The following is a 19,697-nucleotide window of genomic DNA, read 5'->3' on the forward strand; positions in this document are numbered from 1 at the left end:
TCAACTTGATCTTGTACCCTATCCAATGTTTTACCTCAAGATCACTTCCTTCACTTTTACCTCTTGTTTTTATTCAAGTTTAATCTTCACAAAACCAAGATTGGGAATGATGGGTACATTTTGAGGCCACCATCTACCCTTGAGAACACTCCTCCCTAAATTAGTTTTCTTTCTCAAAAACCCTATTGTTTTTCCTTCTCTAGTTTTGATCACAAAACTACTTCTAGTTTTTTATAAAATCTTTTCAGGATATTTCTTCAAAGAAAACAAAGAACTGAAATGGGTTTTGTTTTTCATCCCATTTCTACCAAGTACTGATTTCTAAAACATTATTTTCTATTTTTTTTCCATTTTACAAAAGGCTTGTTTATGGTACCTATACCATTTCTTGTCTTCCTCTTGCTTATTTTACATTTGAGAAAAACTCTACTTCACTTGAGAAAGTAAGTAGAACATTTTGACCTCCTATGTTCCAACTAGTTTCTCTCAACATTTTCAAATTCCATTCCACTTGAGTTCATTCCCAATTGAGGTGTTTCAAATCCCTTTCAAATAAATTTTTTTTTTCAAATGACAATCCTTGCACATCTTATGCACATCACTGATTTACCACATTGTATCCCCTCATCCTCCAATTCTTGATCAAATGGATGATCATTTGATACTTTCAAATGGACTCCCTTCAACTGAACCCTAGACTCAGGGAGTATTTCAAACCACTCCCAATTGACCTCTTTTTTTTTAGAACAACTTATTTTTCCTCATACCTATCTCACTCCCCCATTCTTTTCCATCAACACCTTGACCTCTTGAATTGATTTTATGCCACCATATTCACCATTGGTATTGTATCTGTACTTCCATCGCTACCCCTCTAAACCTTGGATCTATCTCTTTCCATCATTTGTTTGCCACAAACAAAGTGATAACAAATTTTCCTTTTAATGCATATCACTCTCACTCTCCATTTCTATCTCTATGTCTCAACCTCCATCAACATTACCTCCTCAACATCATGCACATGGATGATGTGCATCTCTCTCTCATTGTTCATTTTTGTTTGGCAAGAATGGAGCCGGCCAATTTGTGTTCGCATTCAAAATTCGGCCAGCACTATCTCCCCTTTTCCTTCTTATACAAGCCATGCCTCCCACCTACCCCAATCCATAAATGGGCAGCCTCCCAACCAACTCAATCAATGAGGAGGCAGCCAACCCACCCCCTCTCCCTCTATATAAAGGGGCTTGGCAGCCCACTCCCTCCTCACTTGCTCTCATTTCCCACTCTCCACTCCTCTCCACTCCTCTCCTTTGCATCATTTCTTTTCACTCCCTACTATTTCCTCCACTCCCTCACACTCTCCTCCTCCACTTTCCCACGAAAATGGTGCTCCCCTTGCTCCCATGGCCGGCCATAGCCATGGCAAGCCACCAAGATGAAGCTCTCCCCCTCCCTCAAGCTCATCCTCACCATGAGAGCCTCCCTCTCCTTCTTCTCCCTAACCTTAGATGGTTTAATCTCCTCTTCTTCTCCCTCCATTGCTAAGATTGGATCTTGATGCAGGTGCATGTTGGTCCAAGCATGGAGAAGGTTGAGCTATCCTCAGATCTGAAGTTCTTGAGCAAAGTTCGTCCAAAACCTTGCAGTAATTTCTGTTTCTTGCTGTTTCAGATTCTGGTACGATCTTGTAAAATCCGCCAAATCTCGTGTGCAGATCCAAATCGAGTGGTTCAAAGTTCTGCAGATAGGTACTGAAAATATCTACAACTTGGCGTTGGTCTCATCCTCAAATTCGTTACGGATTTTGCATGATAAATAAAGTTCTGCAAACATGCAGAATCATTGTTTGTTAGATTTCCTCTGTTTTACAAAACCTTTTTGAGCAAACTCAATTTTGGGTGAAAGCCCTCTCCAGTACCTTCATTTTGGCGTTGGGTTCACTTCAAATGACCTAATGGAATTGAAATGGTTCACAGATCAAGATCTGGTCAGATCTGACTTTGTCGAATTAAATCAGGAGCTTGGAAACGAATTTTTGAATAAAACCAGTTGGGTAAGAACCACCTTTACATTACCTTTCAGATGCAGCTGACCTCATATTTTTATGAGTTGTGTACGATTTGTGGTGAATTAAACTTTTTCTGTGTGTTCTGCAGACATGGCTGTTAGCTTTTAATTCATCAAAAATCCATTTTTGAACCTAATTGAGTGATTCCACTTCTGTAGGATTGCTGAATGTTTTCTTAATCATCTCAAACAAGTTTCAAACCTTTATCTGTTCTGCAACTCCATAGTTAAAGCAAATGGTGAAAACATGCAGTGAACTTGTAAATCCATTTGTGAGAGTTTCAGAAATATTTTGAACCCAAATCCAATTGCGTGTGAATCTCTGTTTAATTACCTTTCAAATGCCAGTGGCCTCATATTTGTAGGATGTTTCTACGATTTATGGCTTACAGATCTTGTTTTCTGTACAGTCAGATTCAAAGAAATTCCTAAAATTGTAGGTTTGATATTTTTGGGTGTTTCCAATTGGGTTAGTCTTGTATTAGTACTGGCCATCTAGGAAAAATAGTGTTAGTCTCTGTTCATGCATTTTCGTTACTGTTAGTAAGGTATATGTGTGACATGCATTGTTGGACCAAAACTTGTTGGGTTTATTTAAAAACCTTGACCAACTCTTTTTATTAGAAATGGGCAACCTTTGTTTTATGTTTGCAAAACAAAATCTCTGCAATTTAACATTAGCTCTTTTGTTTTGCTTAAGTTTTCAAATGGTAGGGCATATCATTTGCTTCCTATTCTTGTGTGGTGTTATGTGAGCAAACTAACTTAGGAAAACTGTTTTCTACTTTTTCCAAAAATGTTTGAAAATGTTTTGTGAATGTATTTGATGTCAAACTAATGCTTTTGTCCTCTTTATGATGTTATCTACCAGGGGATGTTTGGTTTATACTATGGTGATAACCGAGAGAGGCAATTGCTAAGTTGTGATACTCTCATACCTTTACTAGGTAAATAACATGGGTTTTCTTTAAGTTGTTTGTGGTATCTATAAGTCCTTTGTATGGTAGCTCTTTATTGAATGGTTAAATTATGGTTGTTGTATGTTTGTTTTGTTGGTGCAATGTGATTGATTGTGTTCCTTTTATATTTTCCGGCGATAGACGCGAGCAATTCCGGAGAAGAAGAAGAAGTGGAATTGGACAAGGATTTTATTTATATTGTTGGGATTCTTATATTGATGGAGTTGAAGAAGTACAGGGACAAATAAGCCAAGGCAAGCCATCTTTTGATCTCTGATCCGGTGTCTAGTTGGATGTCATTTGTTGATGTTCAAAGCGCCTTCATTCTATGTGTGTTATTATCTCTATTTATGTCATCTATGTGTGATTGCAAGTGGGGTACTCCCTAGTGGTGATGCTCCACTATTGTCCTTGTGTTATGGGATGCATGGTAACATGGCTGTGCTATTCCACTTGGTGATCTTGTATGCTCAACTTGAGCATGTTCCATCTCAAGATATTAACTTACACCACACCCACCCCCTTTGTAGTATAGAGGTATCAATGTCATGATCTTGGTGTATTCTCAACTTGAGAGGAGTATGCCGTGTACCATCTTGGAGAATATGTTGGATAGTGACACTCCACTATCTAAGTTGTGTTATTAGCACCACAAATCTGAGAGTATATTCCTCCTTGTGTTGTCATAATACATGCTTACCTTAAGCAAGTATGATCCACTCCACTACCCCTTTATACCTCATCTATGGCGGGATGACTCTCATCTCGGCCGTAGTGCATTACTAGTTCAACTCATGAAACTATAGGTTGGGAACCCCTCAAGGTTTTCCTTGTTGTAAATGTTTATGAAAACCTTGGGTGAGGCAATCTTACCCAAGCGTATGGTTTATGAAAGGAAAGGATCTTGACAAAGATGGTTGGAAAGAGGAAATGTGTGTGTGACTTGGGTTTTTGAGAAAAACGACACATGGTTCTCTGTATTCGCCCGGAACAATTAACCCGCGCAACCACACTACTCCAACGTGGGCACGGGGCTTAGCTTGACGTTTGTTCTTCTTAGCATGAGGCACCGCACAACTATACAAGGGTACGGTTACCCCCGAGTCCGGGTTGTCGTAGTTGGAGACAATCGTATAACGGGAGGCCTTCGGGGCTGACCCGTCCGGAAGACACTATGGGTCTCCTGGCTTGGCGGTGGAGCCACGCTCAAAGGGAGGTGAGCTGCCACGGTGCCGGGGAGGTACATACTCCATAGGGTAGGACCTCTTGCTAAGTTGAATAGGCGAAAGGCTTCGACTGATTATCCGAGACTCGCATACTTTCGTATGACGAACCGGGGATGATCCCGGCGGATTTATCAGATCTTGTGGGGAAAGTGCGCACACTCTGCAGAGTTAAAACTATTCGAATAGCCGCGTCCGCGGTCATGGACGGTTGGGATGGCCGTTACCGAGCTGTGTCGAGTTTTGGTTTAGAAAATGATTTCCAAAGGAAATGTGTGTGTTGGATGTACCGGAAGGGTACGGAAAGGCTGGTGCCGACCATATGGAGATGGTCGAGGAAAATGAAACAAAATTGGGTGACCCTTCCTAGTGTTTCATGTAGAGGGACTCTTCTTCAATAAAGATATAGAGATGTCGTAGTTTATCTTTTGAAGTATCTTCTTCAACAAAGATATAGAGATGTCGTAGTTTATCTTTTGAAGTATCTTCTTCAACAAAGATATAGAGATGTCATAGGACTTTCCTAGTATCCCCATCAATTGAGATGGCGGTATGCTACCTCTTCTTTAACAAAGGTATAGAGATGTAATAGGACTCCCTTAGTGTCCCCATCACTCGAGATGCCAGGATGCTATATCCACAAGAGAAACTATTTCTCTTCCACATGCTACATCCACGAGAGAAACTATTTTTCCTCTCTTGCCTTCTCTAGTTAGAATTTTTATCACCTTCTTGATGGTTTGCGAGTACAATTCCAAATGTACTCACGGCTTTGTCCCTGGCTATTTACTTGGCCAGACTTGAAGGAGTTCGACAGATGAAGAAGGAGTTGACGACGTCTATGCGGGCTAGGAACGTCTCCCCGCCTGCTCCGTAGGGTTATGGCAGATGACTTGGGTACTGCGCTGCTGAAGTGATGATGCTACTCTGATGTTTAGTTAGGCCCTTCGAGGCTATTATGTAAGTATTGGTCATGTGACCATGTTGTAATTTTCTTATTCCGCTTTGTAATGGACGGTGTAATTTGATATCAGTTCGGTTATGTGTTCACGGCGCACTGATCATGGGATCGTGAACTGTATACATAACAGGGTATTTCGGACAGCTAGTCCGGGGTCCCCACACTGGGCGTGTGCTGGGCGCGCGCGTTCCGGGCGTTGTCGTCGTCCTCGTCGACCAGGGCGGTGCTAGGCGGCGCTAGGGTGGGGTGCTGGTGCGGTTTGGCAAGGTGGCCACGGCCAGGGAAGAAGAGGGGAGGGGAGAGCTCGACATGTGTGTGGCATGGCCGGCATGGCCATGCCCTAACTTGTTCTCTCTCTCCCTTAGCATTACTATGCTCCATTTAGGGTTAGAGGGGACCAGGGGACAAGGTAGAATAGCTTTGGTTTAGATTAGGGTAGTTTAGGTGGCATAGAACACTATTTGCAGTAGTGGCAAATAGTGCCATAATTTGGAAATTACAAATTTGTCTAAATTTGAAATAATTCAAAAGGTGAAACCTTTTGAAATGTTTGTGTTGAGTGAAGTTATAATTGACCAGAGGTGATTGGAGGTGGTGGTGGAATTTTTAGAATTCAAAAATTTGCAACATTGGCTAAGTGGAGAATGTTCCATATGTTACAAAGTTGGGACTTTGGATGAGCATGGCTCTTGATCCAAGATGATTTTGGCATGGTGATCTTCACCAAAGTTGTTCACCTTGATGTTGACTTTGAAATGGTGCAAAGAGTTAGCAAGAATTGGTTTGGGAAAATTGAATGGCAAGGGCTCAAAGTGGTGATCAGACTAGAATTGTCAAAAGTGACCATTATCATATGTGAGTTGGATTTGTGTTTGGACTTCAAATGAATTGTGAATCTTTGATTCCAAAAGTTGTAGTAAGTGTTTAAAAACATTACTCAACTAATGCTGAAGACCAAATAGGTCTAGGGTCAAAATTTATAAAAATGCCATAGGGCATATGTGAGGGTTTTTAGGGTTTTGCATTTTATGGAATTTCTTCCTCTTTGATTTATTTGGTTGGTGATCTTAATATGATCACATTAGGGTTTTAGAGCATATCAAATACAAGTAATAACAATCATCATGGCATATCACTCAAATGCACAAGTCCTATGCATGGTACTATATGCAAATAGAAAAGTTTTTGTTGGTTTGAAATTTTGCTTTCTGGAATTCTCTAACTTTCTTTTTATTGAAATTTGGGGTTTTACAGGGAGGGTGAGGAAAAAAATTGACGAGATCAAGTTGGACTCGTTTACCTCCTTCCATCGCGTTGCTCGCTGCCGATGATGATGTTGATGATGCCATCGAGATCAGAACATTGCAACCTCCAATTCCCACATATGGCGCCAATTGACGAGGGATTAACTCGTCAATGCCTACATATTGTAGACTTAGGGTTTCGTAAGAAGTAGAGGCAAGTAGATCTCGAAGGTTTCATCCGAAGAAAGGTGCTCAACTCAATATCACGGTGGCTAGGTTACAATTATTCGGTCCCCTCTTTCACCCTCGGCTTCCTCTTTATATAGGAGGTGAAGCCGAGGCTTTTCCGTGTCGTACAAGTTATAAGCTATCGGGCCACGTTGGGCTTTTCCCTATATTGATACAAGTTTCCTATAATAACTCTAACTTCCTAATCCGAGGATCTCCAATCTTCTGGGCCTCCAAAGCTTCGAATCCATGGGCTTACTGCTTTCATGTGGACCAGGGGTACTTATTCGGCATGCCCTGTAAGCATACCTATGTCACCTGGCGCGACTCTTGGTGGTCGTCAAAGCATCTCCGCGTCGGTGAACTATCCAAGGACCACGTCGCCATCTTCCCCGGCCTTCTTCAACAAAGGTGTAGGCAAGACAAGGTTGTCCTCCAACTGCATCGACAACATCGAGCACAACGGAATCAACTCGAACACATTGTTTTCTCTTAGCACTTGCGACCACCACCCACGCTCCTCGCCCTCAACCGTACCTGCGACGGATCGGTCTCGCTGGGGATGCTGAATCGACGGGGCCTCCCAAGATCAACACTTCCGGAGCGACCATCGGCGCTTTTAATGCTCTAGGTGGAAACATCGATGACGTGTTCTATAAAACAACTCCGGGTGGCTTCATCGCCTCCGAGGTATGGGAGATGCTTCTTTGAGGGCATCTCCAACCGCGCGACCCAAACCACGCCCGCACGTCCGGATGGGTTGAGCCGGACAAAAACGCGGCCCAGCGCGCGGACCCATCCCTAAAACGGATGGCCGCGGCGTCCGGGACGACCCAAATCCAGCCCAAATCTGGGACGAGTTTGCGTGGCCGCGGACGCCGATTGCTGGTCGCTCGCGTCCTCCCCTTGACCGCCCCTGGCCCGCCTGTCTGTCTCCCAAAACACAAACCCCTCGCACATATCTCCCGCCGCTCCGCCGCCAGCCAACATCAGGGATTTGTGAGCGGCGTCGACGCCGCCCACCGTCGTCGAGACGCCGATGATGACGCGTCAAGCACACGCCCGTTGGGAACCCCAAGAGAAAGGTGTGATGCGTACAGCAGCAAGTTTTCCCTCAGTAAGAAACCAAGGTTTATTGAACCAGTAGGAGTCAAGAAGCACGTTGAAGGTTGATGGCAGCGAAGTGTAGTGCGGCGCAACACCAGGGATTCCGGGGCCAACGTGGAACCTGCACAACACAACCAAATTACTTTGCCCCAACTTAACAGTGAGGTTGTCAATCTCACCGGCTTGCTGTAACAAAGGATTAGATGTATAGTGTGGATGATGATGTTTGCAGAGAACAGTAGAACGAGTATTGCAGTAGATTGTATTCGATGTAAAGAATGGACCGGGGTCAACAGTTCACTAGTGGTGTCTCTCCAATAAGAATAAGCATGTTGGGTGAATAAATTACAGTTGGGCAATTGACAAATAAAGAGAGCATGACAATGCACACACATGATATGATGAGTAGTGTGAGATTCAATTGGGCATTACGACAAAGTACATAGACCACTATCCAGCATGCATCTATGCCTAAAATGTCCACCTTCAGGTTATCATCCGAACCCCCTCCTGTATTAAGTTGCAAACAACAGACAATTGCATTAAGTATGGTGCGTAATGTAATCAAAAAATACATCCTTAGATATAGCATTGATGTTTTATCCCTAGTGGCAACAGCACATCCACAACCTTAGAACTTTCTCACTTTGTCCTGCATTTAATGGAGGCATGAACCCACTATCGAGCATAATTACTCCCTCTTGGAGTTACAAGTAATGACTTGGCCAGAGCCTCTACTAGCAACGGAGAGCATGCAAGATCATAAACAACACATAGATAGATTGATAATCAACATAGCATAGTATTCCATATTCATCGGATCCCAACAAACGCAACATGTAGCATTACAGATAGATGATCTTGATCATGTTAGGCAGCTCACAAGATCCAACAATGATAGCACAATGAGGAGAAGACGACCATCTAGCTACTGCTATGGACCCATAGTCCAGGGGTGAACTACTCACACATCAATCCGGAGGCGACCATGGCGGTGAAGAGTCCTCCGGGAGATGATTCCCCTCTCCGGTAGGGTGCCGGAGGCGATCTCCTGAATCCCCCGAGATGGGATTGGCGGCGGCGGCATCTCTAGAAGGTTTTCCGTATCGTGGCTCTCGGTACTGGAACTATTATCGACGAAGGCTTAAGTAGGCGGAAGGGTAGGTCAGGGGGCGCCACGAGGGGCCCACACAACAGGCCGGCGCGGCCAGGGCCTGGGCCGCGCCGCCCTAGTGTGGCGTCGCCTCGTCGCCCCACTTCGTTTCCCTTTCGGTGTTCTGGAAGCTTCGTGGAAAAATAAGATCCTGGGCGTTGATTTCGTCCAATTCCGAAAATATTTCCTTACTAGGATTTCTGAACCAAAAACAGCAGAAAACAGCAACTGGCTCTTCGGCATCTCGTTAATAGGTTAGTGCCGGAAAATGCATAATAATGACATATAATGTGTATAAAACATGTGAATATCATCATAAAAGTAGCATGGAACATAAGAAATTATAGATACGTTTGAGACGTATCAAGCATCCCCAAGCTTAGTTCCTACTCGTCCCGAGTAGGTAAATGATAACAAAGATAATTTCTTAAGTGACATGCTATCATAATCTTGATCAATACTATTGTAAGCACATGTAATGAATGCAGCGATTCGAAGCAATGGTAATACAATGAGTAAACAACTGAATCATATAGCAGATACTTTTCATGAATAGTAGTTTCAAGACAAGCATCAATAAGTCTTGCATAAGAGTTAACTCATAAAGCAATCAATTCATAGTAAAGGCATTGAAGCAACACAAAGGAAGATTAAGTTTCAGTGGTTGCTTTCAACTTATAACATGTATATCTCATGGATATTGTCAGCATAAAGTAATATAACAAGTGCAATATGCAAGTATGTAGGAATCAATGCACACGGTTGACACAAGTGTTTGCTTCTAAGATAGAAGGAAATGGGTGAACTGACTCAACAATAAAAGTAGAAGAAAGGCCCTTCGCAGAGGGAAGCATTGATTGCTATGTTTGTGCTAGAGCTTTTATTTTGAAAACAAGAAACAATTTTGTCAATGGTAGTAATAAAGCATATGTATCATGTAAATTATATCCTACAAGTTGCAAGCCTCATGCATAGTATACCAATAGTGCCCGCACCTCGTCCTAATTAGCTTGGATTTACATGGATTATCATAGCATAGCATATGTTTTAACCAAGTGTCACAAAGGGGTACCTCTATGCCGCCTGTACAAAGGTCTAAGGAGAAAGCTCGCATTGGATTTCTCGCTTTTGATTATTCTCAACTTAGACATCCATACCGGGACAACATAGACAACAGATAATGGACTCCTCTTTAATGCATAAGCATTCAACAACAGATAATATTCTCATAAGAGATTGAGGTTTGTTGTCCAAACTGAAACTTCCACCATGGATCATGGCTTTAGTTAGCGGCCCAATGTTCTTCTCTAACAATATGCATACTCAAACCATTTGATCATGATAAATCACCCTTACTTCAGACAAGACGAACATGCATAGCAACTCACATGATATTCAACAAGGTGAAATAGTTGATGGCGTCCCCAGGAACATGGTTATCGCTCAACAAGCAACTTATAAGAGATAAGATGCATACGTACATATTCAATACCACAATAGTTTTTAGGCTATTTGTCACATGAGCTATATATTGCAAAGATAAAGAATAGAAATTTTAAAGGTAGCACTCAAGCAATTTACTTTGGAATGGCAGAGAAATACCATGTAGTAGGTAGGTATGGTGGACACAAGTGGCATAGTGTTTGGCTCAAGGATTTTGGATGCATGAGAAGTATTCCCTCTCGATACAAGGTTTAGGCTAGCAAGGTTGTTTAAAGCAAACACAAGTATGAACCGGTACAGCAAAACTCTCATAAAAGACATATTGTAAGCATTATAAGACTCTATACCGTCTTCCTTGTTGTTCGACCCTTACTAGAAAATATCTAGACCTTAGAGAGACCAATTATGCAAACCAAATTTTAGCATGCTCTATGTATTTCTTCATTAATAGGTGCAAGGTATATGATGCAAGAGCTTAAACATGAGCACAACAATTGCCAAGTATAACATTATTCAAGATATTATACCAATTACCACATGTAGCATTTCCCGTTTCCAACCATATAACAATTTAACGAAGCAGTTCAACCTTCGCCATGAATATTATGAGTAAAGCCTAAGGACATATTTGTCCATATGCAACAGCGGAGCGTGTCTCTCTCCCACACAATGAATGCTAGGATCCAACTTTATTCAAACAAAACAAAACAAAAACATACATACGCTCCAAGTAAAGCACATAAGATGTGATGGAATAAAAATATAGTTTCACTAGAGGAACCTGATAATGTTGTCGATGAAGAAGGGGATGCTTTGGGCATCCCCAAGCTTAGACGCTTGAGTCTTCTTGAAATATGCAGGGATGAACCACCGGGGCATCCCCAAGCTTAGAGCTTTCACTCTCCTTGATCATATTGTATCATCCTCCTCTCTTGATCCTTGAAAACTTCCTCCACACCAAACTCGAAACAAACTCATTAGAGGGTTAGTGCATAATCAAATATTCACATATTCAGAGGTGACACAATCATTCTTAACACTTCTGGAAATTGCACAAAGCTACTGAAAGTTAATGGAATAAAGAAATCCATCAAACATAGCAAAACAGGCAATGCGAAATAAAAGGCAGAATCTGTCAAAATAGAACAGTATGTAAAGACGTATTTTTTTGGGGCACTAAACTTGCTCAAATGAAAATTCTCAAATTGAATGAAAGTTGCGTACATATCTTAGGATCACGCATGTAAATTGGCATAATTTTCTGAGTTACCTATAGACGGGGCGACTCAAATTCGTGACAGTAAGAAATCTGTTACTGCGCAACAATCCAAATCTAGTATCAACTCCACTATCAAAGACTTTACTTGGCACAACAATGCAATAAAACTAAGATAAGGAGAGGTTGCTACAGTAGTAACAACTTCCAAGACTCAAATATAAAACAAAAGTACTGTAGTAAAATCATGGGTTGTCTCCCATAAGCGCTTTTCTTTAACGCCTTTCAGCTAGGCGCAGAAAGTGTTAATCAAGTGTTATCAAGAGATGAAGCATCAACATCATAATTTGTTCTAATGATAGAATCAAAAGGTAACTTCATTATCTTTCTAGGGAAGTGTTCCATACCTTTCTTGAGAGGAAATTGATATTTAATATTACCTTCCTTCATATCAATGGTAGCACCAACAGTTCGAAGAAAAGGTCTTCCCAATATGATGGGACAAGATGCATTGCATTTAATATCCAAGACAACAAAATCAACGGGGACAAGGTTATTGTTAACCATAATACGAACATTATCAATCCTCCCCAAAGGTTTCTTTATAGCATTATCAGCAAGATTAACATCCAAATAACAATTTTTCAATGGTGGCAAGTCAAGCATATCATAAATTTTCTTAGGCATAACAGAAATACTTGCACCAAGATCACATAAAGCATTACAATCAAAATCATTGACCCTCATCTTAATGATGGGCTCCCAACCATCTTCTAACTTCCTAGGAATAGAAGTTTCAAGTTTTAGTTTCTCTTCTCTAGCTTTTATGAGAGCATTTGTAATATGTTTTGTAAAGGCCAAATTTATAGCACTAGCATTAGAACTTTTAGCAAGTTTTTGTAAGAACTTTATAACTTCAGAGATGTGGCAATCATCAAAATCTAAACCATTATAATCTAAAGCAATGGGATCATTGTTCCCAATGTTGGAAAAAATTTCAGCAGTTTTATCACAGGCAGTTTCAGCAGTTTTAGCAGTTTCTGGCAATTTTGCAGGCTTTGCATTAGAAGTAGAAACATTGCCAACACCAATTATTTTACCATTGATAGTAGGAGGTGCAGCAACATGTGGAGCATTAGCATTATGTAATATCCCACGTTTTGAGGCAAGAAAAAGAGAGAACACTAGAGTGTGCATTGCATTCATGCATAGAAAATCCGGGGAAATTTTGCGCGTTCATTTAAAGCACATAGAGATCGAGGTTTCTCTCACAAGTCGATGGAATTGATTTAGCTCATCGACGTGAGTGCGATAAATTTCGGCATGACCTTTATTGAACTATTTGGATTTGGGGAAAACAAGTTTGAACTCATTTCAAATATGGATAATAGAGATTCAAATATGAATAATAAACATTCAAATAAGAATTTGAATTTCCCAATAATCATATCACATAAAGTAAATGAGATCAAATACAATTTAAATAATCAAAATAAATAAATGAATTGAACTTATTTACAACCTTAATCATCCTATATTTACAAGTCTCTTAAAGAGAAATAAAATTCTAAGTTACTAAAAGAAATTGTATTACAAAAGAATATAAAAAGAATTCCTAAATGAAATCTTGATCTTCCCAATCTTCCAATATTTTTCTTTTCCTGCAGCAAGAGAAACAAAACAAGTAGAAGAAAGATAATTTTGGTTAGTGCTTACCCTCAGGTTTTGGCATAGAGTTGCTATGCTAAACTCATCATTGAGTAGATAGTTTGGGGGCCAGATCTGTAGTATTTGTTCTTATCTTAAAATTTTGGCCTCAGACTCATGCATCATGGGCAGGGTCAAGTTAACACTTGGCAACATCAAGAATAAATCCCAATTCAAGATAATGCCGACTCAGTTGAGCTGATCCACAGCTACAAATATCTTCACTTGGAAACTTGTACCAGGTCTTGCACCATGCAAGCAAGCAAGTAGCACAGTCACACATGCATGCTATGTGTTGTCCCACGTACAGAGCACATAGGCAGTAGTACAAAACCAAACACAGCCTCAGGTCACCACTAAAAGAGGCATTCCCTGGAACACACAGCTCCTTAGCACATGGTTCATCGACCAGATCAAGAAAACATGCAACAATAGCTGTTTTTCATCCAGGCCATCAAACCATCTTAGGAAATATCCCATTTCATCCAACCAAGAACCAGCATAGTGGTATTCTAGAACAAGATCAAGCAGGAGCGAGGAGGAGGTGCAGTCAAACAAGGAGTAGATCAAGATCAACATCAACAACATAAATACTTCATCTAGGAGCAGGAATCAGGTATACATCATATCTAGGATAGGAGCATATTAGATCTATTCCCAGAAAAGCATAACAGCAATCATTCATCAAAAACCACAAGACCTTATCAAACAATAATTGCTTGTAAGTTTTTAACATCATCTGATTTGTATCTATGATCAGAGCATATCCAAATCACCACACCCAAACACCTGCAACACCAAATCATGCTAAGTGTGGTTACTCTGTGCACACTCTCATGAGGCACCACAGAGAAACCAAGAAGTAGCAGATGGCACACAGGCATCTAGGAAAGCAAATTGAATAAGCATCAAGATTAAGAATTACAAATCATCAGTTGAGTTGTGAGAATTCATTCTCTTAGATATGCATAGAGGTGCTATGCAATACTCATCACAGAGAAGAAAAGTCAAGTTTTAGTATCTATCCTTATCAAAGAGTTGTGCCTCAGCCTTTGCATCATTGGCAAGACCAATGAAGCAACCTAGATCTGTTCTTATCAGTTTAATCAATCAGAAATATAAAGATAGAGCAACCAGTAACATCAACTTGTCCCTGGATTAATTCCTGGAGACAAAAGCATGTCAATGTAACCACACCAATGGTAATAGCCCATATACCATACGATCAGATGATCAATGGATCATATATATAGCTAGCAGTAAAACCACCAAAAATAAGCATACCAGCTCACAATCAAGCTACCCGCCGTGCATCAATCTGTAGGCAATAATAGTTGCATTTTACAGGTCTAAACTCATCAGTAAAATACAAATGTGTATAACTGAATTACATCAGCTAACTCAACTGTCTAGGTTCACTTTCGTCAGTTTAAAATAGCAGCAAGCCATGTATTAGCTAATCATCCGAATTGAGGCACCTCACTACTCACTGGACAATAATAAAATTTGCATTTACAAAGACAAGCCAATTATCACAAAGCCAAGTCCAACACGAATGCTTGATTAATACATCATCCAAACAGGGGCATGTCAGCAAATCACTTTAACTGAATTAATCTTCCAGTTTATCAGTAACAATAATACAGCTAACCAAGTCATATACCCAAGAGAACTAGCTCTAGTAATTTTGCAGCACATTGCACATAGATAGAGGAGAGGGAATGATTTAGCTCACAGTGCCATAGCGGAGAAGTAGACGCCGGGGTTGCGTCGGCGACACCGTCCCACCGACGTCGAGGAGGAAGTAATCACCACCAGCACAACACCATTCCCCACCAGTACATCACCACCATGCCATTCCCACCACCACAATACCATCGTACCAGCACCAAACACCACACAGCACCGGCGAGCCTAGCAGCACACTCAACCAGAAGAGGCCGAGATGGCAAGGTTGAGCTGGGGCTCGGGGTTGAGGTCGAGGCCATTGGAGATGGAGCCACAAGTGGTGCAGCAGGCTGAACACGCCAGCAACCTAGCCATGGCTAGGGTTGTCATGGGACACACGTGCGATACAAGGAAGACACGGGGCGGCGGGCGCTGGCTGAGAGGTAGCAAGGCCGCGCCAGCAAGCAGTGGTGCTGGTGGCGACCAACCTCGGCCGGAGTTGAGGCGGGGGTGGTGTCACAGTAGGGTTGGGTGCGAACCAAGGGGAGCACAAAAATCAAATCGAAGAGAGGGAGTTGAAGAGCAGGTCAAGGCGGACCAAAGCCCTCTCGTGCCAGCGCCGGAGCAGGCAGGAGGCGGCTAGGAAAGGGCGGCGCGGCGGAGCCAGGGGCGTCACGGGAGCGTGCGCGCATGCGTGAGCTAAGAGAGGGGCGCCAGTAGGGGTCGATAGAGGAGGGGATAATGGAGCCTCAGCGGCGTGCGAGCGCCGGGAGCGGCTGGTGATGGCCGGGCAGCAGCCGGCGACGCGGCGGCATCGTATCGCCAGGAGGGCTGCGTGCGCGTCGATGTGAGCAGGGACGCGGCAGGAGAGAAAGGATTGGGTCGGCTCGTGGTTGACCGACCCAGGTGAACCGACTTGGTCGGTTGAGTCTGATCCAATTGGATCAGTTGGGCTCGGCCCAACTAGTTTTTCTCCTTTGGCTTATTTTTCTTTTAGGAAAAATATTTCATAAAAGAAAGATATATATATAATAATAAAAAAAAGCAAATAGAAATATTTTTGACAAAAGGAAATTCCTAAACAAAATAAATAAACACCAACCATTTAAAGTCTAATAGAAAATAATACAAATGTTCTTCTAAGTTTTACAATTTTCAATCTTAAACTATTAAAACCTAAATGCTAAACATGTAATTTTCTTATTTCTATTCTTCAGTTACCAAAAAAATATATTAAATATTACTTGGCATTAAAATGCCATATAAAACGACACATATTTCTTGATGATTATGTTTAATCATATGAAAATCTTAATTAACCATTACTTCAACTATTAATTAAAAACCCTAAAACCTAACTCTATCATTTCATGTGAAACCTAAATTGCTTCTAAACCCAAACCCTAGATTATAATATGTAATCACGATACTTACTTTTTCATTCATAAACCCTTAATGAACAATTAAATACAAGTTCATGTCCACATAAAATGTAGAAACCCTATCACTCATAATTTAGCATCCGATCTATACCTACCCATACAACCAAGAAGATCAAAAGAGAACAACCAAATGCAAACCCTAGTTCCTATCCTTAGAGATATCAACCTTAATTAATCATTCTTAGCATCACACCATTCTGATGAACCCTAATATCAACCATGCCAACATTGTGCATCATCTTCCATACACACTCAACCCTACTAGTGTTAGATACTTATGAACCATCCTATTTAAGAACTAACTATTCCTTACTTAGTGAATCCAATAGGAAATCCTAGACAACCTCAACCTTAATTGTAATACTTCTTATTCCTTAAGAAGTATGTTTTTCAAAGGTTATTCTTTTGAAGTAAATAGAGAGTGTTCATCAACCCTACCTAATAGGGCCTATAGACAATAGCCATCTATCACTAGTAAGGTAGAAACCAACCTTGATAGCACCCATGTGTAATTAATTGCTTAAGATGCTTAGGCTTAGCTCAACCCTTACAAGTTCTAGCTTTTGATGAATCCAACTATGTTATGATCCATCTAATCCTTACTCCAGAAACTAATTGAAACCATAGGAAAACATAGAACCCCACAAACCCAATTGTCATACTTGTTCTTTATTAAAGAACATGTTCTTCAAAAGTTATTCTTTTGAAGAATATAACAAGTAACCATTAACCATGCCATATAGTGCTAAAACCAACCACTATTCATTACATGTTAGGACTATGCCAAATCTTATTGTTGTGTGCTAATAATGTTATTGTTATGATATGCTGCAGCACCTGTCTATGATAGCAAGTAATCACACCTGAATAAGAACCTTGTTTGTGAATCATTCTAAAAGTGCAACACACCGAAACTAATTATTACCACTCACTAATCCTAAATCATCGGGGTTAGGTCACGTTTAGAGCGATTGCATCTCATACTTATGCATTATTGCATCCTTGGCAATCTTTTAAACATCGTCCTTACCGGACGATGATGCTATTTCAGAATTTGGAGTTATTGCGTATCGAAGACCTTGTCTGCATAATCTTGCAGCCAAGAAAGGCAAGTTCATCACTTGCTCATGTCATTTGAGTATTTTTACCAAATTACTTGCAAAGTACTATGTTTATCACTATTGCATAAAAAGCAAAACCACTATTTTCATAACTATGAATATGACTATGTGGTGGGCAATGGAACCATGGATTGTGTTGATATGGTGGAGGTTCCATTGCAAGGGTTATATCCATCTAGGATTAAACAACAAATGTCGTCCAGTGATTCTTGTGCCGTAATACCCGTGTTAACCATAAGATCTGGAGTGGGACGGAATAGTCAATTGTATTTCCACCTCTTGTACATCAACGGATGCGCTTTACCGTAAACCCTTGATCCAAGAGAGGACAAGTGGTAGGGTGGGGGTCCCGATTGAAGTCCCCACGGTTATTGCGGTCTATGATGGGTTGCATCTCCCGGCGAAGGAGTTCATGGTAGAGACCTGAACTGTTGTCGTGATCGGGGGCCGTCCTTAATTGGTATAAGAGCACCGACGAGGACCCAGGGTCGGAGTTTGCAGCAAAGGGTGGGTGTATGAGGTAGCGGAGGAATATGATTGGCTATGACCTTATACCGGGCCTCACACCAAAGGAAGTGTGGACGGGGAGTACGCCCGGTTGGCACCAAGGTTAAGATCTCTTATGGGTAAAGCAACACACCTCTGCAGAGTGTAATGAATCGTGACCTGTCACTCCCTGTTCCGGGATATGGAACTGCGAACGCTGCCGGAAAGGAACTCCATGAAGTTCTAGTAAACCGGTGAAGGCTGACGGACATAGTTCTTCTGAATAAAAGCAACCTTTTGAAGAAATGGTTATGAAAACCTGCATTGGTATTAGACTTTCTGGTCTAATGTTGTAGCTAGTGCATTAAACACCTCTTTCCTATAATGAACTTGTTGAGTACGCTCGTACTCATCCCACTCTTAAATCCCCTGCTTAGATATGGAGGCATCGAAGGAGGATCTACAGTGCAACTCGAAGGTCGAGGAGTCAATAACTACTTCAAGGGACAGGACCCTGCCAGAGGAGTCAGATACCACATCCAGCAAGGAGAAAACCTAGATTAGCAATAGAAAGGAACTAGCTTCCTAAAACCTCGCTCCTATTTAGCTAGAATCTATTCATAGCCCTATAGCTAGTCAAATACTCTACAAATAGAGTTCGTGATAGGATTAGACTACGAGTCGTTCTTCTGGAGTTTATTTGCAGATTTACCTCATTGTAAAGTAGGAGGCTGTGCTGATCTTATGTAACAGAGTATGTATGTAATTCTATAGACATGCCTTGGACCCGCATATGTTTCTGTTGTATCACTCTGAGCGATATAATACTAGTGGAACGGTGTTTCATTGGTGTTATATCAGACTTGCATACTACACCATGCAGTGGTATGCCGGGTCACCACAGGTGGTATCAGAGCAAATGCTTTGACCCTAGGATTAAAACCCTTTAAAGGAGACCTATAGGAATGGTAGTGACTATAGGAAGTTGTCTTAGTTAAACCAAATACTCTTATGACTTGAGATGGGTATTCACTTGAGAATAATCCTGACACACTTGAGTCAACCTTTCCTATCTATCCTTCTTAAATAAAGCTACTTAGTTAGTCCCAACTATGTAGTATACCCTTATAGTCTTAAAACAATAGATGAGTAGATCACGGTTGGTATAGAATACATGGTAGTCCAAAGAGAGGATACAACCATAAGGAAGATATCCTATTGGAAGATGTGTACCAACACATGTTATAGTTAAATAAGAATTACTCAGACCTGTAATACAAGTAATATCAAGTGATGAAGATAATTAAGATATCCTAATAGAAGATGTAGACCCAGATAAGTAATGAGTAAGTAAATTTATCTAAACTTGTGAAACAACTGATAGTAAGGAATGAAGATAAGCTATATGAGGTAGTATAGGCCATGATGAGTCAATCATGGGAGGTAAGGAATAGAAATATGAATAATATATGCTTATTTACAAGGTAGAGTTGTTAATCATATATGATTCACCTGAGAATCATCATGTGATGGACTAGAACATCATAAATAATTAAGATGAGTACAAGAAGAAGCCAAGTGCTAAACAATAGTGCAAGATTTGTGTTCCAAAACCATGGGAAGTGTGCCAAGCACATCATGACCATAGTCTTATAATAGAAACACTTGAAAG

General features: G+C 41.0%; 1 protein-coding gene across 6 annotated transcripts; it reads left to right on the forward strand.

Moving 5' to 3' along the window:
• The first annotated feature begins 1,334 nt into the window (after positions 1 to 1,334).
• Positions 1,335 to 5,119, forward strand: LOC127342781 (uncharacterized). Of its 6 annotated transcripts, none has more exons than XM_051368790.2 (6): positions 1,335 to 1,590; positions 1,672 to 1,748; positions 1,977 to 2,053; positions 2,939 to 3,014; positions 3,168 to 3,280; positions 5,048 to 5,119. In XM_051368790.2, the coding sequence occupies exons 1-5, from the start codon at positions 1,568 to 1,570 to the stop codon at positions 3,272 to 3,274; spliced, it is 360 nt and encodes a 119-aa protein (XP_051224750.1). In that variant the 5' UTR covers positions 1,335 to 1,567; the 3' UTR covers positions 3,275 to 3,280; positions 5,048 to 5,119. The 6 variants fall into 6 exon arrangements, 2 of the variants coding, with proteins under 2 accessions (XP_051224750.1, XP_051224749.1); XM_051368789.2 differs by having other exon boundaries at positions 1,337 to 1,626; positions 1,715 to 1,748; XR_011755609.1 differs by lacking the exon at positions 1,977 to 2,053 and having other exon boundaries at positions 1,340 to 1,590.
• The last annotated feature ends 14,578 nt before the right edge of the window (positions 5,120 to 19,697 follow it).

This window comes from Lolium perenne, chromosome 3 (assembly GCF_019359855.2).
Source record: "Lolium perenne isolate Kyuss_39 chromosome 3, Kyuss_2.0, whole genome shotgun sequence".
In the NCBI taxonomy this organism is placed as follows: domain Eukaryota; kingdom Viridiplantae; phylum Streptophyta; class Magnoliopsida; order Poales; family Poaceae; genus Lolium; species Lolium perenne.

Bases quoted from the DNA above. Each gene is read 5' to 3' on its own strand.
- LOC127342781 (XM_051368789.2), top strand. From the start codon at position 1,558: ATGCAGGTGCATGTTGGTCCAAGCATGGAGAAGGTTGAGCTATCCTCA. The intron at 1,627-1,714 runs GTTCGTCCAAAA...TCTCGTGTGCAG, and splicing joins ATCTGAAGTTCTTGAGCAAA to ATCCAAATCGAGTGGTTCAA. The intron at 2,054-2,938 runs GTAAGAACCACC...GTTATCTACCAG, and splicing joins TTTTGAATAAAACCAGTTGG to GGGATGTTTGGTTTATACTA.